At 42.0% G+C, this 25,557-nt stretch overlaps 1 protein-coding gene across 1 annotated transcript in view; it reads right to left on the minus strand.

The window, feature by feature from the left end:
• The window catches only part of Ccdc175 (coiled-coil domain containing 175), a 56,346-nt gene that overhangs the window by 30,282 nt on the left and 507 nt on the right, over nucleotides 1–25,557 (minus strand). Inside the window, exons 2-10 of the mRNA XM_033766917.1 lie at nucleotides 25,252–25,420; nucleotides 24,272–24,580; nucleotides 23,641–23,764; nucleotides 21,563–21,674; nucleotides 16,218–16,353; nucleotides 13,687–13,915; nucleotides 10,508–10,630; nucleotides 7,442–7,551; nucleotides 2,628–2,709 (exon numbers count right to left, since the gene is read on the minus strand). Of these exons, the coding sequence (XP_033622808.1) occupies nucleotides 2,628–2,709; nucleotides 7,442–7,551; nucleotides 10,508–10,630; nucleotides 13,687–13,915; nucleotides 16,218–16,353; nucleotides 21,563–21,674; nucleotides 23,641–23,764; nucleotides 24,272–24,580; nucleotides 25,252–25,420 (1,394 nt within the window). The remainder of the gene's footprint in view (nucleotides 1–2,627; nucleotides 2,710–7,441; nucleotides 7,552–10,507; nucleotides 10,631–13,686; nucleotides 13,916–16,217; nucleotides 16,354–21,562; nucleotides 21,675–23,640; nucleotides 23,765–24,271; nucleotides 24,581–25,251; nucleotides 25,421–25,557) is intronic.

Here is a 25,557-nt window from a genome sequence, read left to right on the forward strand (position 1 = left end):
CTAAGGTGGGTTCACTCCCCGCACACCCGAGGGAAAGTAAATGCAGATCTGTTCCTGAGGAAAATACCGTTGTTATAGGCTTCAAACAGTTTTTATAAACATTTTTAAAAAGAGGGCGCTGTGCACCTCGCAGTTTCCCACCAGGGACAGAAGGAATTAAGACAGCATGAACAAAGTTTGGTAGAAACAGCAACAGAAAGAGACTACAGCCTGGCAAAGACATCAGGTATAGAAGTATCAAACGCTGAGTTACAAAACTGTCACATTTATAGTAATCAAAGAAGTATTGGAAAGCATGTCTGGAAATAGCATAAGGAAAAGGAAATAGAAGGCTTGAAAAGGCACCAAATAATGATCAACTGGAAATTACAATAACTAAAATCAAGAACTCAGATACGACTGCCCTCTCTAGACCGCTGCAATGGGGAAACAAACAGTAGAAAATACAGAGGAGAGGGTAAGATAGAGAGTCAGACATTGGTACAAATAATTGTACACACACAATCGGAGTCTCAGAAAGACAGGAGAGAAAACAGCACAGAAATGTGTGTAGATAACAGCTGGGAATGCTGCAGAATTTACAAGGGTTAGAATTTCACATTTTTAAGATGCTAAGTAAATCCCAGAGAGAATAAATCAAAAGGAAAAATTTGGCCACATCATTGTGAAATTGAACAGCTAAGGCAAAGCAAACAAAGAAGACTCAAAATAAATGGGGCATATGCCATAGTCATGGTTTCGAAGCCTCAATACTGGAAAAATGTGGGTCCTATTCAAGGGTTCACTAAGAGTCTACAGTTTCTACCCTATTACAAATAGTAAATTGTACAGAGCGCTGCTCACTGTGAAGTGACCACTCACTTGTACCCGTGGCATTTTGCTATGCATTGAAAAGAGTCCCTGCATATTTGCCTCTTTGCGCGAGTAAACCATGCCAGGTTAGGGGTCCTAGACCATTCACATAATGATGAAAGCTGAAAAATGTAGAGCTCTCGACTGGAGTTTGTCTAACAGCCCCTACAAACAGGGAATCAAAGGAAAGAAAACAATAGTTTGCCCTAAATATGAAAGATAACTTGATAACCAATGAACCAAAACAACAAACCAACTTGGTCAGGTTTCTGTTATCCTTTCCACTAAGAGAATCAAAGTAGGCTCAGCTCCTAAGAAAAGCCATCTCTCATGCGAAAAGGTCACAAACCCCCAATGGAAATAATTTCATTGGCATCATTCTCCTAAGAGGGAAATACCGTCCCCATGGATTTTCAGGGCATGCGCGCAGGCTCAGAGGGAGGGAGATGCCACACTTTGCAGCACAAAGAATTTGAACGTGAGATGGTCGGCATCCAAGAGCGAGGAGATAGATGAGCAGCTGTGAGCAAAGAAAACGCAAGGGACAAGGCTTTGTGCTGTGTAACGGGATTCTTCCCCATGACCATGGACATTTCCCAACAGTTTGCAATAGATTATCCAATGCTGAGTGTTATTACACTGCTTTGGAAACTAGGAAAAGGGAGGAACTTTATACATAGTTGACTTGGTACAGTGCAGAGAGAGAGGACGTAGGCCAGTGGTGATGAACCTATGGCACACGTGCCACAGTGCGCACGCAGAGGAGCACTCTCTGACGCGGGCGAGCCCGAACACCGGCATCGCCCCAGCAGTCCAGCACCAGATAACCGTGCACGCAGCGGCACTGTCGGCACTTTCCCATAAACAAGTGGGTTTGGGGTTGCAGTTTGGGCACTCGATCTCCGAAAGGTTTGCCACCCTGATGTACGTAGAGGTACTGACACTATGAAAATTAGGTATGCACATGTGGGTGTGAGGGAGGAGATATCAAGGACATTCCTTCTTTGTTGCAAGGAACAAGAAAAATTTGAGCTATCTGTGGTGTGTATATAACGTATGTTTATATATATATATATATATATATATATATATACACACATAAATGGGGTCACATTATACATACTGTTTTACAATATAGTATTAGTCACTAACATATTGTAGCAATCCTAATGCTAGTTTAAATAAGACTCTTTAGTTGGATCTTAATTATACTTCCCCTTCTCATTTTTCACAATCATAATGAACACTTCACTGAACATCTTTCAGCCAAGTCTTGGTTTGCACCCATGATTGTTTATTTATCACATATTTTTTAAACCTAAATTCAAACAATATCTAAATTTTTAAAATAAGTTGGCTTAGAATGAGAAAGAAAAAAAAAAGCAAAACAAAACAAATGAAACGTTTAGAGCATTTTCCTGATTCAAGTACTTCTAAATAATAGTAATATCATTAATACTAGGTTACTACACATCAGCAAGGTCACTTACTTCTCTAAATATTTCACATGAAGCATGTCCACACAATGACCATATCCACAGCAAAAAATAACTAAAAAATAATTCATCTTCAAATGGACAGCTTGTTCTCTTTCATACATGTGAAATACTTCAGTGAAAGATAAACTCTTCACATACAGTACTGTCAGTGGTCATAATTATGAGCCAATACACAATTTACTGTGGGAAATGACACATTTCTCCCACATATTTAGAATATGAACTGAAAAGTAAAGCCTGATCATAATCTGAAAGTCATCATTTCTGTCCTCATACCTGTTTTATTTTATACAATTGCTCATTTTTTTCATATTTTGATGAATCATTCAGTTTTTCCTTGTGAGTTGTAAAAAAAGCCCTATAAACAAAGGAAACCCAACAGATTTATGTCAGAACAGTCAGAACATGTTTTGCAGCAAAGCCACATTTATAAACATAAAAAAGTTCCCATCCCTACCTTCCCATAGAAACTACTTAGATATATTTATTAAAATAAACATTTTTACCCTTTTAAATTAATGAATTGATACTTTACTCACTCACTCATTGAAGAGCATTTGTTTTTCTTTTTTAGTTACCTGGGATCGAACTCTGGACCTTGTGCTTGCGAGGCAGGGGGCAGAACCACTGAGCTACATCCCCGGCCCAAGAGTAATGATTGAGCATCCATGCTGTGCTAAGTCTATTCTAGGTACCAGGGTTACTGCGTACACAACACCCCTACTCTTATGGAAATTACATGCTAGTGTAGTCATCAGAGTGGAAGCAAGGTAACAAAAAATAAATCGTGTATTTCAGATAGTTAAGTCTCCCAAAGAAAACAAAGAAGGATAAAAGATAGTGAAGGCTAAACAGAGCGCGCCTTTGGACAGGTGGTTAAGAAAGGCCCCTCTGGGATAAACTGTGAAAGATCTAAGTGATGAGGAGTCAGCCATGCTGGGATCTGGAGGAAGAGCGTCGACGGAGAAGGAACAGCGAATTATGAGGCCCGGAGGGAGTAAAAAGCATGATGTATCGAAGGAAGGGTCTAAAGAGGTTGGAGAAATAGATGGGGACTAGATCATACAGGGTCTTGAGGGCAAGGCAGAAGTTCGGTCTAGTTTGAAGGGAACCAAGAGAAAACTTGTTAAAGTAGGAGGGTGACACAAGCTGATGGACGTCCTGTAAAGATGATTCTGGTTACTTTGTGGAGAAAGGCAACAGTTCGAGAAGAGATATTGCGTAAGAAGGCTACAGCAGGAAACCAACCTGGAGATGTTATGGCGGAGGAGGGGTGCGGATACACGCGGGTGAACTCAGGACACACTGAAAAGACGATGGCAGCCGTATGTGCCTCTGGATGCAGCTCAAATTAGTGTTGGTTTGGATCTAGGTAGTCATGAAGAGAGGAATGGTGGGCGACTCTGAGGCTTTAGCGCGAGTAAATGGAAAACAGTGGTGTCATATCCGCTGACATGGAAGATTGCGGTAGAGCTGTCTCAGGAAGTTGGGAGATCGAGAGTTCTGTGCAGCACGTGTTTTGTCCAATATATCCAATACAGACCCTCCAAGTGGAGAGGGCATGGAAAACTGTGCATTTAGAACTCAGAGAAAGAAGTGACGTATGAGACCTGTCCGTACTGCGGCCGGAAAAGCCTTTGAGTTATACAAGTATTTAAAACCATGCAACTGGATGAAATAAAGTAGGAAAATATAATCAGAGCATGGCGATGGGTTGAGAACTCCAAAATTTAGACTAAAAAGACTTGACACAAGTAAATGCTCCTAGAAGGACAAATCAGTGCAGTGAAGGAAGACAGTGACGTTTGGGAAGATGAGCGGAAGCTGTGCTCCAGGAAGGAGGGAGTGATGGGCTTTGTCAGTCTATTGTGAGCTCAAAACGTTAAGGGACAGTCTAGACCATCAGAGTGTAAAGGATGGAAGTCAGCGAACATTCTGAAGTGATTTTAGCCCTCCAGATGATCTGTCGTCTTCACAGCGTCGTGTACTTTATTGGCAAGGACACAGGCTCTCGTCTATGTACAGAATTTAACTCCCACCTCACATTTTCCATGGGCTGAGAGCCCAGTTGGATGACATTGAAATGAGGGACCACAGCACTGGATTCACAATCGCTGTACAGACGTAACATAGGATATCATTGATAGGAAAAAAAAAAAAACCAGAATCAAGCCATCAATGTCATCTGTAAACTCGGGGAGCATTTGAAGCACTATTAATTGTCCTAACACATAAAATTTATACTTGTGGTTGAGTACTTTTGTTTTCCTTCATATTTTGACCTTAGATGAAGTTAAAGATTTCATGGCAGAGGGGACTGAGGCTTATAAATTGCTAGGAAGGTGAAGTCATGCAAATGATTTTAGCGTCTTGTTATTCTTACAGAACACTATAAAACATCACTGGTTCTGCAAATCCACCAACCAAGGATTAAGTTGGCTCTTTCCACCTCCACATAGAGAAGAAATAAATTAAGAAATTAAATAAAAAACTACAGAGGATTTTCTTCTAATTTTCCAAGTAATGAAGAAGGCAAAGTTTTAGCACTCAAAATGAGGTTAACCTACATTCTCAATTATCAGTTAATAAAAAGTATTTTTCTTTGGTGAGATGGTACATAAATGAAATTTCTTAAAAAGCTGGGGTATCAAAAATGATGAACTGTTGGAGCTGGGCACAGTGGCACATGCCCGTAATCCTAGCACTCAGGAGGCTGAGGCAGGAGGATCTCTATGAGTTCGAGACCGGGCTGGCTACATAGTGAGTTCCAGGTCAGTCTCAACTACATAGTGAGATCCTGTCTCAGGAAAAAAAATGAAAGGTCAACAAATCCACATTTCCTTCTTGAATATGTGTAAAGATAATTTAGCTTACATGCTTAGAATAAAACTTCAACTATGTAATGAGGTTTGAATCAGAACTGTTAGAAACAAATAGCAGCTCCATATACTTCACAGTGTTTTCCTTTGTTTAGTTTTTCCTTGAAATATGAGGTGCAATCAAAATATTAAAGTTTTAAATTAAAAAATACTACAGTTAAGTACTACAGTTGAAAATTTAAAAAATACTACAGTTGCCATTAATGTCCCACGAAACACTTCCTCTCACTTTAAACACACATATCCTATTGTTCTTGTAACTTTCTGAAGCAGTTCTGTAAGTCTCCTTACATGAGTGTCTTTATGAGGTGTGATTAAAAATGCAGTGACTGGGCTGGGGATTTAGCTCAGTGGTTCCCGTGCTTGCCTTGCAAGCACAAGGGCCAGAGTTTGATCCCCTGTACCAAACAGATGCAGTGGCTGCTGCTGCTGAATGCCATCCAATAGAAAGGCAGGATCATAAAAACATTACAGTGTGTTCTCATTCACCCATTCACTGGATCTGGGACCATACGACTTCTGGCTCTTCCTCAAAGTCAAAATGACCATGAAAGGTAAATGTTTTGGATGAACTCAGGGCAATGAGGGTACAATGACAATACAACTGAAGACACTCTTGAAAAAGGACTTTGAGATCTGCTGTAATACACTTGTTTTTAGTTTAAACATTCACTGTTTTTTCAACCACACTTCATATGTACAAACTAAAACTGCAGAGTCACTTACAAACTAAGAGGTTTTTCCCTTTGTGTTTTACATGTGGTTTTAAATGCGCTTTCCTATTTTTCAATTTTATTCTGAGGATAAAGATTTTTCTATTTCTTGGAATGATGATGGTAGATTAGCAGTGTATTCTGCAATTCCTGATTTAGAAGACACATTTTTAAATTTCAGTACATTTAAACCCATGTAGAAATGAGTCACGTCATAACAGGATTCTAATGTAAAGTTGCTTGTCTTTTGGGAATTTGCTTAGCCTAAACTTCATCTCTTAGAGTCATGGAGTCACCAAGGTGGGCCCAGAAGACAAATTACAGGACCCCATCTTCCTGGCCAGAGCTGACTAGACCAGGCTCCAAAGCCGAGCCAAACGCATGGTGATGTGGACTCTGGGAGACCTCCTGGGAGGGTGTGCTGGTTCATCTCCGCAAACAGCCGGACCTGGGGCAGGTCAGTTCGGAGGGCTCACACAGCCGTGCTTTCCCAAGTGCTAATCAAGTAGAGGGTACTGGGCGTGGAGAGAAAGACAACAGCGAAACACTTGGCAAAAGGAGGCTCGGACTTTCTTCCATGTGAATTTTCTCAGTGAATCCTGCAAGTTCCTCTTGACTGAGAACAAATACAACAGCGTAAGTAGCAGCATATCCCGCCGATGCCTTTCTCCGTAGGAAGTTTCCTTTTCATGCTCTTTGGTAGGGAGTCAGGAAATGAGGTAAGAATATATAGTTAATACTTAAATTGCAAAAGATATTGCAGTTAAAGGCATACTGCCATTGATGCCCCTCAGAGCACTCTCTCTCTCCTGCTTCAAACACACTTACCGCACTGTTCTTGTCACTTTCTGAAGCAGTTCTGGAGGTCCGGTTCCAAAGAGTTAATCCAGAGTCCCTCCCCTTTCCCAAAGTGTCTGTGTCACCCTCAAAGTTTTTCCTCTGGGCATCTGAAAGACTAGCTAATTATAACATGAAGACGTGATGCCATAACTCTATCACACCACTTTGAGTGAAGTAAGGAAATCTAATTTTCATCTAATAGTGAAGACATGTTTTAAAGAATGAAAACAGCACTTTAACTGCTAGAGTTTGATGCTGAATGTTCCTCAGAGACTAAAGCATTAAAGGCTTGTTCCCCAGTGCAGTGCTTTTGGGAGGTGGTGGAGCCTTTAAGAGGCAGAGCCTTGTGGGAGGGCTTTAGATGGTTGGCCACGTGCTCTTGCAGAGGACTGTGGGACCTCGGTCTCTTCCTTTTCTTGCTTTTTACTTCCTCTGTGGCAGGCAGGTTTGCTCTGCAACGCATTCCTGTTACAATGTGCTGCCTTCCCATGGACATAAAGCAAAGGGATCAACCATTCAGGGTCTGGGATTTCTAAATTCGTGAGCTAGAAAAACCTTTTTTCTTCATGAGTTTATTTCTTCAAGTACTGTGTTATAGTCATGGAAAAATATATTAACATCTAGGACTACTTCAGTAAAACTAAAGCATCACACTTACATTTTATTCTCTAGAATCTTGCAAGCATTTGTTACTTCATCCACCTTTTCTTCCCACTCCTTTATTGATGATTGTAGCTGTGCTATCTCTAAATTGTGATCACTAAGAACCTATTAAAAATTCAACAAAAACATGACATCTAATCATCACCAAGTGGTTCACAGCAACAGTTTGATTCCAGTAAATATTCATGATTTACTCATCGAACTTGTAAAAGGGAGCTGTCCCTTAGTGTTAAAAAGTAATCATTACAATTGTTTTTTCATAAGATAAATTTAGTCAAAGATAACTTTTAAACCTTCAGAAAACCTAAAACTTGACATGGAGGGGGACCTAACATAGCAATGAGAATGTAAAAACTGTATTAAAAGTTTTGACACAAGAGGTTATTTTGTGTAGCTTTAAAAAATAAGTAAATTAATATTGTCAGAATCATCTTCAAAATATTAGCAAGAGATTCTAGAATGAGTATTACAAAACAGTAAAGATTTTTTTTTGCATTAATTGAAGGCTACACTTACGATGAAAACCTTCTTTCTTAATATTTGATTAATATTTAGGGAATGGAAATAATTGGATACTGTGATAAAATGTTGGCATGACTGGAAGGAAAGTGGGTAAGAGAAATTTATAGTGCAATAGATACTTTTGCAATGCAATTTGGGTTTAAGGAAAGGGGAAGTCAAGCTCGTTGAATCTTGGGTTTGCATTTTATCTTGTGAGGGCAGAGAAAGGAGCTGAGGGAAGACTGCCAGACAGATGGTGCTGCTTTCTGACAGACCTGTGTGGACAGGTTTTTCAGAACCTGTAAACCTGGACCTGTGAGGACAGAGAAATTCCTGGGGCGAGGAAGCCCAGGGGTGCTTGCAGCCCTGCTGTAGGAGGTGAGGAGGTGAAAGCTGACCACAATAGCTTCTTTCCCCGAGACATGCATCTCCTAGTGGCTAAGTTTCTACATCCTAATTAGTCACAGAGTCACAGGGGCCTAGAATCCCAGCACTGCCACCAATACAGGCAGAATGTGGCCAGGTCTCTGACTGCTCAGCAGGATCTGGACTCCACGTGGCAGCTAGTCCTGACATTCACCGTCTTGAATTTCGATCATCCATCCTGAACCTGTGGGCTGCCTTGAGATTCTTCTCAATTATTCCCTGCCAACATCACATGACCTTGACCTAGTTGCAGAGACTTCTAAACCGAAGATGCCATATGGAGGCTAATCTGAAATTCCCTGTGGTTGTACTCCATAGTCAAAATGTTGTCTTCCAGTCTTAGCAACCACCACCACAAACTTTGCCAAATACGGAGCAGTGAGCGAAAGCCGGATGGGCACGACTGCATTTCATCTCTGCGAAACTCTTTACAACACCATTTTGCCCGTGAAAAAAACTCCAGCTTGGCGGACCCAAGATTTGAACTCAGGTCCGTGGGACCCTTAAGTTTGTGCTTTCAGGGCTACTCCCTGTAATGGTGGGTGGTGGTGGGCAGGCGGGATTGTGGGAGTTTGAGAAGGAACTTTGGATGGCCTGACAGACCTTTGGAGTACAAGTTAAGGAACTTATACTTATACTCCCCAGACTAAGTGCTTGGGGAGTGCTAGTGCTTGATTTATGATTCATGGAAGCCAAACTGGAAATATGAGCTTGGGACTGCAGATAAAATGTTTTATATAACATTTATATTCTCATTTTTCCTAGCCTACTGTCATTATATTTACTATGTTGAACACTTAAAAATAATGATCTCTTCAAATGCACGTTTCTGATATCACCAATTTTTTTTCTGGTACCACGGATCAAATTCAGGACTCTCACACTTGCTCACCGAGATATAGCTCTGGCCCCCAATGTTCTATAGCTGGATTAAAATGAGTAGAACCACAGAACCACTTCCATATGAAGAATAACAGAGGGCCTGGGGCTTAGCTCAGTGGTTCCGCTGCCTGCTTCACAAGAGCAAGGTCCCACGTTTGATCCCTGGTACCAAAAAAAAAAAAAGAATAATGGAATTAGTGCATTCTCATAGAAAATGTGACGTTTTCATATTACTGTTACATCAATATTGTTTTGCATGTGATTTTTACTACACACAGAAATACATTAATGCACTTATTAATTCCATTAATCTGCATGGAAAATTAACAAGCATTTGTTTTGACACCAAAGACATATTAACATTAACCACCTTCGTAAGCTTCAATTTCCAGATTTTAAAAATAAAGTTAATTCTTACAAAATACATATCACAGTGCTGGCTTTCAATAAATTATTTTACAGAGAAGCACGAAGCTGAAGTATGTTTAAATTCAAGTAGACAGTCTCCTTCCACACTGATGTTACTGTAGCCAATATTAGTGGACAGCCCAAACTCTGTCTTGTTATTCTGTATTCAGAGTCAAGGGATTGCCATAGTTATTCATTTTGTTCTTTCAAATAAAGCAATCTTACAGAAATATTTTATGCATATATGTATGCACATATATATTTCGTTAGTTCTTTTTTGTTGTTGCTTTTTTGAGACAGGGTCTCACTATGTCTCACTGACCTGGAACTCACTATGTAGGCTGGTCTCGAACTCACAGCGATCCTCCTGCCTCAGCCTGCTGAGTGCTGGAGTTGGCGTGTGCCACCACACCCAGCTCTTTGGTTAGTTCTAAGTCTGTTTTCTGATAAAAAATTTCAAAATATTTGGGCCAACAGATGCAATTTGTACCTAAAACATCTTTCTTCACGCCATATTCCTGAAAACACAGTTGCACCACAACACTTCAAAAAAGTGTGTCAGAAAACATTAACATGACAGACGTGTTCTTCCAGAGTGGCATGAGAATGAATTAAAGTCAGTTCCTTTCCAATTTTTGTTTTTTTTCCTAGTACACGTTTGCTGTACATAATGATTACATTCCTTGTGGGGAGTTGGTGCACGTACAGAACACATTTTAATTCTGTTCTCACCCCTGTCCTCCTCTCCCTCCAACTCTTGGTCCCTTTCCCTTTTGCAAAGAATTGAGCACCCTACTGAGGTACCCAGGTCAGGCTTGAAAAAATGTAGTTTATTCTTTCTTACCACTGTGCTGATGCTGACTGTTTGTTTAATTTTTGTCATTCTATTTCTTAATTTTTCCAATTCTTCCTTCTTTTTAAAAGTCTCCTTTGTTGCAAGTTCACAAATTTTTTTAAATTCATCAATCTACAGTGACAAACAGAAGAAGCCAATAAAAAAAACAAAGTTTAGAAAGTCTTTTTTCATTTGCCAGCTCTGTTCAGATTCATTCTAAGTATGCCTCATTCAATCTCAACAGGCAAGTAAAATAAGATAAAATAAAACAAATGTGCAGTGTCACAGGAAACAAAATACACCATATAGGTCTAACCATAATTATAAAACACTAAAATATTCAATTTGTAAGAGCACTGATGACTGTTTAAAGTGTCCCCCCCAAATCTCACATTCGGGGGTTGGAAGGGGCGGGTCACGGGGTTGACCGGGAAGTCCTCCTCGGCAGATCCTCTCTTCTCTTTCTACTTCCTGGCTGCTTCGCAGTGAAGTTTTTTTCATGCCTTCCTACCATGTGTTTCCACCTTAAAGCCTGGGCGGAATCAGGGCTTTGCTCTCTGGATCTGGTACCCTTTCTGGGGAGACAGACCAGGCATAGGCTCCTCGTGGCCAAGTCCAGCCTTCCCCGGACTGAAGTCTCCTTTTTTGTTGTCAGGTACTGTTGATGTCTACTTTTGTGCTGCGGAGAGCGGATTTCTCCAAAGATTTGCTATCTGACCCTTTTCGGGAAGACTTGAGGACCCCTGAGATAGACTACTCACATAGCATAGCAATAAAGAAGCACTCTTCACACTGGAAATTCCTGTATGAAGCCCCTCTGAACTTTCTTCATGTTTGTATTAAAGAATGAGAAAGAAGCTTTCCCTGTACAGCTTAAAATAAAGTTAGAAACTCATTTATTTGAGAAAGTGGGAGAGTGTGCCTACCTATGTGAGGTGTGCAAGCCTTGTGCTTGGTTTAGTTCTGCGCAGCGTTCCTAACGGCGGGCGGAGGTCAGGCTGGACACCACCCCTGACTCCTTCACTGTGTTCTGGACCAGTTCCTTCTGGACAAGTGCCCTTAGCAGATCTACCCCCCCATCTTTTAACGACTCCCCCCTTTCACTGATACTGTAACTTCTAGAGAAGCTTCAGCAATGCCTGCACTTTTCTCTAGTTTTATGGCAAATTGCATGTATTGTGTGATCAGTGAACACAAAAAATATGAATTAACTTGAAGAAAAGTAATGTGTCTATGCCAAAAGAAAGTGAGGTCTTTTGTGATGTTCTGGGAAAGAAGAAAAGACAATGCCTGTTTGAGAGATGACACTCAGTATGTAGATTTCCTGTCCATTTGACCGTCTCCCTTAATCTTCTATAAATGCCCTTCACACCCTAAGACAGAGATTCGAGGCAGAAGGCTCCTCTGACTTCTTCAGGGCCACAACCTAATTCCTTCTGTCAACTTTGTGTCCTGCATTTGTAGTCACGGAAGCGGTGAGCACAGACAATCGATCCCAGTAACAGCTAGATACTGAATTCATGATGCTTTCATCCAGGACTTCCTAGCTTTCAGAACCCTATTATTTATGAATTGCACAGTCTTCGGTATTTGGTGTAACAACAAAGACAGACATTGGGCAGGATCCTTGCCAGCTACATTTAAAAATGCCTGTTACACAGAAGATGTCAGCTGGGCTCTCCATTCTCAGGGAGAAGAGCACATGTCTCTAGGAAACTACGACTGTACTTCTGAAGGGTAGACATTTTTAAGGGTAAAACATGCAGATATAGTTGGAATTTCTAAATAGCCCAAGACTTATCATTGAATTAACTGCCATAGGAAGGAAATGTTCGCTGCCAGAAACTAAAGAGAAGCAATAAACCAAGCTCCCTTCTGTCCCTTGCTCCTTCGTTCCTCTTCTTGAATCCACTTAATACCAGATGGTTCACAGAGGATATGATAAACTGTACGCAGGATGAGCTTCGAAAACGACCCTCACATTCCTTCCCGTAACAAGCACACCTGTGCGCCACTCCGCGGTGTCAGACCTTATTGTAAAGGCGACGGACATCAGCCACCTTCCGAGGCAGGTAGCCAACGGCCCATCTCATCCTCCCTCCTATTCTTTCCCAAGCCTATGCGTCTTACCTGTAATTTCTCAGGCTCAAGAAACCCCGTTGAAGGTTCCGAGCTCTTCCCAAGCCTGTGACCCTCTCTGGGAACTTGCCAACTGCTTGCTTCCCGGCAGTGTATTCAGTACCTTTCCCGTTTTCCTGTCTGGTCTTGGTAAGCTCTTTTCCACCCATGTCACTGGCCCTCCATTCACTCCTCTGCCTTTCCCTTCCTCCCTCTTCCTGTCTTTCCCTCTTTCCTTTCTCCTTCCCTTCCTAGTCCCCTGCCCCTTCCCTCCTCTCGTTCCCCCCTTCTTTTCCCCTTGTCTTTCTCCCCACCTTTAACGTAGCACCGCTGCATGCCTAAGTCCGACGTCTGACCTTTATAATCTATGGTTATGCTGACTCCCATCTTGGAAAAGGCAGCGTCAGGAGCCTCACTGCCTCATCATAAGCTTGGCTACTCTGCTGCAGAGGGAGGATGAAGGCTGCTGTTGGGCACACCGACCACGGGGACAGACTCACCTCTCCTGGGACATTTGGAAGCTGTTGGATGAGAATTTTAATTTACACGACATAGCCTGGCAGCTCCTACTAAACACGGAGGCTCCTGCCTACCCTCACTACATTTCTGGCCTGAGAAATTGTTTGCTCTTTGGCCTCTGCTCCAGCCAGGCCCTCCATAGGCTGCTCCTCTCTTGGGTCCATTCAGCGGGGGCAGCAGTTGTCCACAGGTGCTCTGCCTGGCCTTCTTGGTCCTGTCCATACAGACTCGGCCTTAGGACTGCCAAAGGCAAGCAGCTATAATGATGGCAAATGCCTTGTCCCTTTATGGCTGCATCTAAGCAAGGGGTCACCAGAGTGAGGAATCCTGCCGCTTAGCCTTTCCCATGAACTGAGATGTGGGGACACAGTCAAATGCCTTTTCCAAGAGGCTCCGGATGTCCCTGAACCTCCAGCCCTATCCCTGCCTCAGTGCTCACAGAAGATATAATGAAGAGCATTTGCCAGCTGTGAGGACAAATATATTATTTCCAATTTCCCACTCCAGGTTATAAATAATTCTGTGTTAAACAAATAAAACACGCCACTTACCTGTGTAGTTAGTTGCTGTTTTCTTAGCAAATATTCTGCCCATTGTTTGGCTATTTGCTCCTTCGTCTCCTGCACATGTTTTCTTTGTATCTCTACGTCTTCTCTTTCTGAGCTTATTCTGGCACAGGTATCATTTATATAGATGGCGGCCTGGGATTTTTCTCGCATTGTTTGGTTGAGTGCCCGGACAAACCTCTCATGCTGCTTCGCCAGCTCTTCTTGCTTTTTACTAGGAGGAAAGAACTACTCTTGTCATGAAAACGATGACGCTTGGGAAAGGAATTTACAGTCTTTTTGATAAGATGAGCCCTCATTAAGGGGGAAACTGTAAGGGTTGCTTCTTCTCTAGATGTGTTTGTGGTGAGATGGGGGCAGAAGGAAGCACAGAACAAGTGTAAATCTCATGACTGTTCACTTGCTACGAATGTGTCACACGTTCACCATCCCTTCATGAATCCCCACACGCCAAGCGGTACATATGAGATATTTTGGCTTAAGCTACAGAATGACTCAAAAGCCATTTTGAAAAGGTAATGGGATCTGGCCCGGTGAATATTTGGATATGTTGCTATGTCAAAGAAGGATGCTCATCCTACCCCATTCCCAGCCACCCTCTGATGCAGACAGGGTGGCCCAAGAGAAAGCTAGCCTTCCTCTGGACAGAAATGAGGGAAAGGAGGAGGCTGAGGCTATCTTTACCCTTTGGAAGAGGCTTGAGACCTAATTCGAATCCTTTTATCTTCTTGGCCAGATCTGAGTACAAGAGAAGTAATTCATCTCTTCAAGCCCTCTGTCAGATCATGGTCATAGCCATCTGAGGAAGACTTAATGTTAGGAAAAACATCTACCCAAGGGCTACCAATACAGATTTGAAGGAAAGATAATTGGTTCCGTTTCTCCATTTTACTTTTAAAAATCTCTTTCAATGTGAAAAAACCTTTCTTTTTCTAATCCCTGGGTTAGAGACTTTAGCACAGGAGATTGTTCCTGAAGGCTCAGAAAAATGGGATTAGATTGGTTGGAAGTTAATTTTCCAGAGGTCAAACTCTGCAAAAGAAATGCAAGAAACGGAAGCCTGAGCATGAGGCTCAGTGTGGGGAAAGGCACAAAACAAACAATCAAACAAACAAAACTATGGGTTGGGAAGAAGAAAACACCCACAAAAAGAGTTTGGGCCCTAAAGCAAGCACACTCCAGGAATTGTCTTGTCTTCCATTTTCTAGGACTGCGCAGGAAGAAGAGGAGCTATGCTCACTGCCCATCAGAATGTGGGCACCATTATGTGCCATCTATTTTTGAAAATCAGATGCAACAAGTGATTGAGGTTTGTTGGTGCTGCTAGCTCACCAAGCAACCGCCTTCCGTTTGTAATTTGTCTTCCCAAGGGCTTGTCTAAAGCAGTGGTTCTCCAAGTGTTGTCTGGACAGTAACGTCAGGCTTACCTGGGAACTGGCTAGTATTCCAGTCCCCACCCAGCTGTTCTGGTCCTACTGAATTCTAGTGGTTTGCGTCTTATCAAAGCCCTCCAGGGATTCTGATGCTTGCTCAAGTCTGAGAATCACAGGAATAGAGGGGCGTGGTGTTGTTGACCAGTTGATTATGAACGTCCATCCTCGGGCTATTCTTTCTGGTGTAGAAATAGTCTACTTCACATAGCTGTCTCCGGCAATGATGGTGAGCATGCACTCTACACAGATCCGCACTGTGAGTCCCCAGGGGGATTGGACTATTCTGTGTTTCTCACACTTGTGTCATTATGAGCTTTCTTTTTCATGGAACTTGTCCCTGGACAGTGTTCTGAGAGTTTGTTCCAGGTACCGAGGTCCTCATGTAATGACTGATACTTTGATATATCCTGCACCTTCTCAATTATTCTCAAGCAGCTTCTCAATTATTCTAGATTTCCATACATATGTTTTCCTCGTGAGAAGGGCTCCTTTGAACAATTCTCCTTCTGGAAAACCGGCATTCTGATACTTATGCATTAGTTTTGCAGATTTGCTCGTAGCACTAAGTTATTCTTCAGTTTTTCTCCCTCGGAATACAGTTCTTGATCTCTTGAGCTGGGTAAGTGAAGAGTTGTGATTCATGTTTCACAGGTGGAACCGATCAGTCGAGTGCTGGTCTCAGGCAACACAGGACATCACAGGTGTCAGATCCTGAGCTATACACAGTCACACATTAATTCCTTTAACTGCAGACAAAAGCGGGGCTATTCCCCTGGGAAACCCATCCCATCGTCAGCCCTCCATAAGATGATAACTATGGCTGAACATCTTTAAGGAGCCAGATTAGGTAGAGCAGATCTGGTCTTATATTATATTTACGATTCGATCCCAGCCAGACTCCTTCCTTTGGAGGTGATAAAATCTATGGAAACAAGAGCTAAAACCTCTGTGCGCCTCTACCTTTTGAGATTGCATTTGAATGGATGTGATTCAGTTCAGATCATGTAGCAAATCCCCTGAGCCAGTTTTCCCTGTCCAGCCCCAGACCCCTGTTCCCTCAAGTGCTGAATTTAAAGTACCTACCCCAGAGCTTCATTCACTTTTTCCAGGCCAATTATTGTCTTCTTTAGAGACTTTATTTCATCATCCTTTGCATTAATTCTTATTTGCATTTGGTTTATCTCACAGATATTTAACCTGCGGGCATCTCTGATGCTCTCTTAAAAGTAAGTGAAAACGTTACTAAATTATGTGGGAAAGAGTACAATTATAAGTACTGACTCTTCAAATAATAAAAAAGTCCTTCTTTGAGATATTCTTTTAATTATGTTTCTGGGTCAGAAACCTCTTACCACTTTGGTCCTTTTATATGGTTCCTATATTTTTATTTCTCTGTTTCCATGGCTGCTATGAACATTAGCTTTCCATGGGCTCTGGAAAACATTAGACAGGAGCAGTCTGACAGCACCTGATTCCTGCTGTCTCACATACCTCCCACCTCCTGACTAGGACTTTCCGACCCTTCTACTATGAGATTTTTCTAGCCACCGGAACCCAGGCATGTACAGTGCAGGAGGCGAGGCAAACATCCAGCCAATGATAGAAAGAAATAAATAGTTCCTCCTTTCTCACCAATGGATGATCCTGTGGGTAGGTAACACCGTGTCTTGTGGGCACGTTCTCCTAGTTAATTAGCCAGAGCTAACATCATAATGCACCCCTATTTGTTCTCCCTTCTTCCTTACTTTTGTCTTTGTACCCCACTCTCCTCTTTGGATTGCACTGCCTAAAAAAAAGTAGTAGCTACAAAAGCCATTGTCTTCTGGGGAACTCAATGTAGTAAGGCACTAACTGTTGATCAGTAAACAATGAATCAGTGTAATTCCCTAAGATTTCAGACCACACTTCAGGACCTGACAGATGAAGAGTCAACATGCATAAAGTTTGAACACTGTTGTTGAGGCAAGTGCTAGACTATACCCATTTCTGCACAAGAAATTCGTTAGAGACCAGTTGGCAGCTCCCCTGAGAGTTAGGCTTACTTTCACAGTCCCCCTGACCAATTCCAGGCTACTATTAAATTGTTCATTGTAGCAAGGCTTCTCAAAAATCGTGTCTCAAACACGCATATATACCACCTGGCCAATATGTTAAAACACAGACTCTGCTATAGTACAGTGGCCTGCAGGGGTCCACAGAATCTGCACCTCCTAACAAGCACTTAGATGCTATTTGTGCTGCTGGTCTGAAGACGGTACTTGGAGTGGTAAGGGCTTTAGGACGTACAGCCAGCTGAATTTTGTTGAGTAAATATTCAGCATGTACCAAGGAACTTACAAGCTAATATGATCTATTTTTTTCCTTCTAAAAATTTTTTTTGTGTTATAGAAGTAACCCAATCTAGAGAATAAAGAAAAAATACCCATTTTTAATTCTAGCTTTGGTGCAGCTTTTTCTAGGTCTTATTATTTTCTTAATGTGCATGTATAGGTCATTGCATTTTCCCTAAGCTGACACCAGGTGTGTTGTATAACCTACATTATCACCTAGGACTCAGCTAGGAGTTAGAAACCTCACAGCAAATTGTCAGAGACAGTTTGTTGTAAAGAGCTACGAACTATAGCAGAGGATTTGAGCCAGCTCCCTATGAAGTACAGATATAGAACTAAGAGCCAATAAATAAATACATGGAACGTCTTTTTTTAAAAAAGTTTTTCACTTTTTAAATATTGGCTCCCTGGGAAACAGATTCTAAAGTTTTCATGTAGAAATGTGTTGTATTTCAGGAGCACCTCCAGGAAGCAGGGCCTGGCCGAGGAGAGGGTGAACTGTGAAGAGCTTTGGAACACTTCGGAGTTTAGCCTTTGCACTCTCACAGGGACCAATCACTGACTGGGGCGGCACACAGGGGGAGAAGGAAGCCTTTCGTTTTTGTTTAAGGTAACTCCTTAAACAGAGGAACTCGTCTGTGAGCTTCAGCCCACACTCCTGACAGGGGAGAGATGAAGTTGGGCCCTGACCTCACATCACACACAGAAGTTTACTGAAAATGGGACAAAGACCTAAATGTAAGAGCTACAACTATGGAATTCTTAGCGGCCGAGGGGTGGCTGAGTGGTAGAGAATTTGCCTCCCATGGCAAATTGGTTTGATCCTTTCTACTATGGCTTCTATCTAGATGTCCCCTCAAAGCCTCATTTCTTCATAGGTGGGGCTTTCCAGAAGTATCTGGATCTAGGCTGTATGAACATGCGTTCAGGGTGTGTGATAACTGGATTTGACTCATTGAACATAATTCTGGATGTGGGTAATGGAAAGGCCCACCCAGATATGAGCAGCACCAACCAAAGGGCTCACAGCCTGGATGAGATTAAAGGGAAAGAACTGGAGGACAGACAGCCTCTTTAATAAATGGCATTGAAAAACTGGATCTCAACCTGCAAAAGATTAAAACCATACCCTTATCTTTCACCATGCACTAAACTAAAATCCAAGTGGATTAAAGATCTAAATATTAAAACAGAAACACTAAAATTGCTGGAACACAAGTTAGGCAGAACTCTGGAAGACACTGGCATAGGAAAAGACTTTATGAGCAAATCCTTAGTAGCACGGGAATTAGCAGAAAGAATCAACAACTGGGATCTCGCCTCATTAAAAAGCTTCTTCACTGCAAAAGAAACCATCAGTAGAACTAAGAGATAACCTACAGTGTGGGAAAAATTTTTTACCAGCTGCTTCTCAGACAAAGGACTATTATCTAGAATACATAAAGAACTCAAAAACAATCAGCCCCCCCAAATATAAAGACCTGATTAAAAAAATGGGCATCTGAAATGAACAGACATTTCTCAGACAGAGAAGTAAAAGCAGCAAGTAAATATATGAAAAAATGTTCCACATCACTGGTCATTCGAGAGATGCAGATGAAAACAACACTGAGATTTCACCTCACCCCACAAAGAATGGCTGCTATCAAGAAATCACACAATAACAAATGTTGGCAGGGTTGTGGGGAGAAAGGAACCCTTCTCCATTGTTGGTGGGAGTGCAGACTGGTGCAACCACTATGGAAATCAATATGGAGATACCTCAAAGAGCTGGGACTAGAGGTTCCATTTGACCCAGCCATCCCTCTGCTGGGTATCTTTCCAAAAGAATTAAAAGAATCATACCACAGTGATATATGCGCACCCATGTTTATAGCGGCACAGTTTGTAATAGCTAAAACTTGGAAACAGCCCATTTGCCCATCAGTTGGAAACCGGATAAAGAAGATGTGGTTTTTCTATAAAATGGAATACTACTCAGCCATAAAGAATGAGAAATTAGATCCGTTCATAGGAAAATAGATACATTTTGAGGATATACTCCTAAGTGAAATAAATAAGTCACATATGTGTAAATACCAAATAGTTTCTCTGGTATGAATAAACTATAATAGTACTCAAGATCCCAATGGGATAATTAATAATATGAAATAGGAAGAAAAGGGCTAAAGGTGTAGGAAAAGTGGGAAGTGTAGGAGAAGGGGAATAAGGGAAAAGAAAAAAAAATGTAAGAAAATGAAAAAATGGAAATAAAGTGTTTGTAAATGGGGAGGGGAGGAGGGGGTGAAGGGAGGGCAGGGACAAGGGAAAAAAGTGAGAGCCAAGACCTGTCATGTAAAGGTACAAGATCCCAATAGTGAATGTAACTGTACTGCATACCTAAAATGTACCAATAAACTCAATAAAAAGAAAAAAAAAAGAGATTAAAGGGAAAGGAAGGCTCACTGCTGCTGCCACTTTCTGCTTGCCACACCATGGATGGTTTCTTTTCTGCAATTCTCTTCTGCCATGCTGCCCTGCCTTGGAGCCAGCCAATTATGGCCCGAAACCTCTACAAACTGAGAGCTTAAAAAAACCAAAACTTTCCTTCTTTAACTTGCTAGTGTTGGATGTTTCATCCTAGTAACAAGGAATGAAGGCATAGGAATTGCAAAACAGAATGAAACAATAACAAATACTCTTAGAAGAAACACAAGGCAAATCCTCACGGCATTCGATTTGGCACTGGTTTCTTGGATACTATACCAAAAACACAGGCAACAAAAGAAAATATGAATTAAATTAGACTACATTAAAATTTAAAACTTTTGCTTATCAAGGTCACTATCAACAGAGTGAAAAAGACACACAAAATGGAAGAAAACATTTCCAAATCATATACCTAATAAGGGTTTAAGATCCACATGCATAAATAACTTGTACAACTCAATATTCTCACTACAAAGTGCAATTAAAAAATGGACAAAAGAGGCCAGGGATTTAGCTCAGTGGTACTGTGTCAGCCTCACAAGCACAAGGTCCTGAGTTCAATATCTGGTACGAAAAAAATAGAATGAAGGACATGGACAGATATTTCTCCAAAGAAGATTTACTGATGGGTAATTAGCACATGAAAAGATGCTCAATGTCACTAATCACTGGGGAAATGAAAATCAAACCCACAATGAGGTAATAAGTCATGCTGAGTAGGATGGCTATTGTTAAAAAACAAAAACAAATGTCAGCAAAGATGTAGAGAAATTGGAGCCTTTCTGCACTGCTCCCAGCCATGTAAAATGGAGTCAAAACAACATGGTGGACCCTGAACAGTCGCATATGGAATTATCACACAACCCAGCACTTCTAATCCCGCATACACAGCCACAAGAATTGAAAGCAGAGTTTGGAGTAGACACTTGGACACTGATGCACACAGTGACAATCCCCCACCTTATGAACACTTGAGTTGCAAACGTTCCCAGGTATGACTCGATCTCACATTTGGCTTTTGTGCGTTGTCCTTTGCATATTTGTATCACAGGTGTGCAAGACTCGCTCTGTTGGACTTATGAACGTATCTGACCTGCAGATGCTCTCCTGGAAGGGGACTTCTTATTCATAGCAGCCAAAAACGCACAAGGGAAGTGTGGGGAATATATGTGGGGACGTTATCCAGCCTTAGAAAGGGAGGGGATTCTGACACGTTCCACGGTATGAATGAAATTTGAAGATCATGTGAGTGAACTAAGCTAGTCACAAAAGGGTAGATATGGCATTACCACTTTCCAGAAGTACCCAAAGTCACAGAGATAGAAATAGAGTCATGATTTAAGCACACCAAGCTGCCCAATTTAATCGGAACAACATCAATTTGGAATAGACTTGATTCATGTACCTTCAGTCTATCTAGAAACTGACTTATATAAATGAAAGTTTTATAATCAGCATATTATTTCTACTTAAAAATGTAAGCAGAAACTGTCATGAATTTCACTGCATGCAATCTTTCCGGCTATATTTACACAAGCAGCAACTATCAAGCTCATCTTCTTTAAAGTACTTGGGTCTGTTTTCTTGTAAGATAGACCAGGTCTCTATGGCTGATAACCTCAAAAGTACCTTCCAGCTCCCTGTTCATCCTCTCAGGCAGAGTTTGCAACAGAAAGTAGAATCTGCTGAGTTCCATGGTTTCCATTTCCAGATGATCAATTGTGGTCTTTCTTATTTCTTCCTGAAAATTTAAATTTCACTTTTAAAGAGTTAACCCATCAAAACAGAAACACTGGTTTCCTAAACAACGTTCTGTAAATGTTTTCTGGCATCAAAATTTAATTTTCATTAAATGACTTCTGCTGTCATTTTATTTCTATGATCAATTTTTAAGATGTCACTGTTAATTTATCTTTTAATTTTGGCTAATTTTCTTCCACTCGGAAATCTTTTCCCTTTGTGTATCTGTTTCTTGAATGCATTTCCAATCGAAAAGGAAAGATTCCAACAAGCAGGGTAACACTGGGAAAGAAATCTAACCAGTAAAAAAAATGAAAATTTCCTACACAGTATGCATAGATAAAACTTATAAATTATTCAGACCTATAAATCCAAACAAATAGACAAATGCTGGTTGGTTTATTTTGCTTTAGGTGTGGCTACTTGAAAAAAAATGAAAAAAGTTCAAAAGCCAGCTAGTTAAAAAAAAGTAATCTTTTAAAAAATGGTCATAATAGAGGGACTTTTCATGACCCAAGGCATTGCTGTTATACTTTGTCAACTAAAAGTCTCTCTCTCCATATATACAAAATTGTATACGTAACATGTCACTTTTCTGTAATATAATTCAATACAGGCAGCACCTGTAAGTAAAAAGGGTATCAATCAAAGAGTTATTGTAAGCTGGGAATTTAGTTCAGTGGTTCTGCCTCCTGCCTCACAAGTGCAAGGTCCTGAATTTGATCCCTGGTATACCCCAAAGAGTTATTGTGATTACTTTGGGTATAGATTGTAGTGACTTCACTTTTTTCCTTTTGTTTATCTATTTATTTTGTGAAACTCTTGCAGTAAATATGTATTACTTTTATACTAGTGGTGAATATCTATTACTTTAAAAATGGATTTGCCTCTGAAATTTAAGAGGTCTCATGGCTCAGACATTAAATGGATATGTACTAGAAATTTTAGCTAGCCACAATAAATGTACTGGCCTCTACACATGCTGGAGAAAAAGTAACTGGAAGAAGCGGTTTGCAGAAGACCCCAGAGCAGCACAGCACACTCAGAGGCTAAGTGTCCATGTGTATCTAGTAGAAGCAGAGAGACTATACAGTATATATATCTACATAATTCCATGTAATTATATAAAATATAAAGAGATTTTTTTTCAGCAGTGGGTGGCCTCAAACTTCACTTTGCAGCAAATTTTCCTACATTTTTAGATATTTGATACGTAGTAGAGTCTTATTTGATATTTTTAAACCAGGGAAGAGATCTCACCAAATTGACCTTGTCAAGGAAGCATTTTAGGGCCAGGGATGTAGCTCAGTGGTTCTGCCACCTGCCTCGCAAGTGCAAGGTCCTGAACTCGATCCCAGGTACCACCCACAAAAGAAGCATTTTAAACATCATCCAGGGGTGACAAATAAACACACCTCAGAAGGGAATTTTAAAAACATGTCTCTGACAGGCTTTGGAGAGGGGCGGCTAAGTGCTTGTTTTCACCACACAGCTTGCTTCAGTGGAACGGCTGTCATGTAACCTTTCACCAGTAATAAAGAGAATTACGTATAGAAAACTGAGCACTGTGCCCCTAGAGATTGTGTCCAGTCGGTTGGTCGGCTGGCCAGTTGGTGGGCAGGTGGATGGGTTTAAACAGCACTTACATATTGGTGTCCCGAGCACTGGCCCACTAAACCCACCCTCTATCCTAGCTCTGTTATCACCCTGATTGCTTCTCCTCAGTGGGCTGGTCCTCTGAGGACCCAGGACGCAGGCCCCATAATTCAATTTTCTGCAAAAAACATAGAGCAATAATCTACACTGGTGTAAATACTTAGAAAATTGGAAGAAAAATAGTTTCAAATTCAAGTAATGTTTTCCCTGTTCATCTACTGAAGTACCTTGAACAAAGACGGTGCTAAATTGAAATCTGATGAAGAATTACGTGCATGACTAAAAAATATTTCTTATAGACAATACAGTACCAAGTTTTTAACAGCAAGAGCAATGTCTTTAAGAAAGATCCTAGCTTCTTCATTGCATTTAAAATAGTCACTTTGTAGAGATTGTTCTGAAAAAAAAAAACAAAAGATTAGAAAGTTACAGTCTCTTATGTATCAGTCCAAATCCTCCTTGATATTGCAGGGTCTGATTCACTAGCCGGAAGTTACATCTATTCCTGGATTCCCATCGTGCTTTACGTGCATCTGTTCTGTTCGTTGCTTCCTATTACACACTTTTCTAGTCGAGCTGTACATTTTACGCTCCCTGGCGACAAGCTCCTCTTACAATTCATCTTTGCATATTTAGTGGTAGACGGAAGGCTTCTGAACAGGACCAGACCCCACGCCCCCCCAAATCAATCAACTTTTAGGAGGTGCTAATCTAACACGCCCGCGGCATCAGCCTGATGAAGAGTAGTTTCATAGATACACATCTGCACGCCTAGCAAATCTAAAATAATACGCTAGCACTCTGCAGTGAATCCACCGTTCAAAAGCCACTACGACGACGTTTTCACTTTGGCGCCCACATCTGAAGCAAGGAACGGGACTGCACGCTGCCCAGCAGGGTAGGTGTGAGGTAGGAGCGCCTCTTTATCCCTCACCGGCGCACGTAAGGGTGGCTCTGCTGGCCTCACACTGAAGGTGGAAAGTCACCGCCGGGCTTGTGCCCTGCCGCGTTAGCCAAGGCAATGCAGACAAGAAGCGGCTGGGCGGGAAGAAGGGAAACAAACTGTGAGGCGACGCGGAGCAGCGAGGTACTGCGGCTTTCTCCCCGTGTGGACCCCCGGCCGCATCTTCACGCTCTCCATGCGGTACCTGCCTCGTCATTTTACGACCTAACGACCTCGGACACCCGTATCCCACTTCCCAGATGACCAGTGTGACCTTCCGGCCATGTTGCCGGTGGGCAGTTGCAGACCTGGGTAGGGAGCAGCGTTTGTTTTAAACCCAAGAGACGGGAGGCCAGGGACGCCTTGATGGCCAGCCCCATCTCTCAGGGGCGTGAGGGGCAGCGTCTGCCCTCGGTTCTAGGAAGCTGGGACTGTGCTTCTGAGCCAGGCTCTCAAACCAAGTGAAGCCAGTTAGTGAATGTGCCAGCAGGTACGGCAGAGCAGCAAGGCAGGGCTTAGCTCCTTTTAATGAGCACAAGCTTATTCCTGCTTGTGAACTGGCTGGAGGGCTACACATTTTTACAGCTCATGCTCACAGCAAGGAGGCTTTAATACATTTTTTTTTCCTCTGTGGAAAACTTGCCAAGCGTCCAGGATTATTAGCAGAAAACCTATTTATGCACAAGTACCAGCGTTGAAGGCATCTGATCTGGAGATCAAGCATGAAGAGCATTCAAGGCCCAAGACCTGTCACTGACAACGACTCTGGATACAGACTGTCGGGAATTTAAGTCTCCTTAGTAGCCAACACTCCTCACAAGCCTATCTGACGAGAATCGTGAAATTAAATTAGGTCCTCTAAAACGGAAAAACTAACAACAACGTAACAGAAATCACGGGCTTGCTTTGCAGCAATGAGATCATTGCAGTGAAACAGGGAGATGCTCTGCTGTTTGGCCTGAATGGGTCTTGCGCTGACCAAGAAACACCCTTTCTCGGACGAACCGGTGCCGTTTCTAACGGAAGAAGTGCGCCGACCCGTCTCCGCGCACGGTCCCGCTTGCCTGATTCTCTACAACGTCGTTTTTCATACTTGCTCTGCCTGATATAACAGGAGTCGCTTAAAGACGTCCTTCCCTGGGACATAACTTGCAAGAGAAAAGTCGGACGGGACAGCGGACGCGGAAGGCTCCGGTCGCGGGTGGGCCGTGGCGCCCTGGATCTGTCCCCGCCACCGGTGGAGCTGCCCCAGAGCAGGAGACTGCAGCACCCGGACCCTCCCGCT

Source organism: Fukomys damarensis, unplaced genomic scaffold, assembly GCF_012274545.1.
Source record: "Fukomys damarensis isolate Sample0158 unplaced genomic scaffold, DMR_v1.0_HiC HiC_scaffold_21, whole genome shotgun sequence".
NCBI lineage: Eukaryota > Metazoa > Chordata > Mammalia > Rodentia > Bathyergidae > Fukomys > Fukomys damarensis.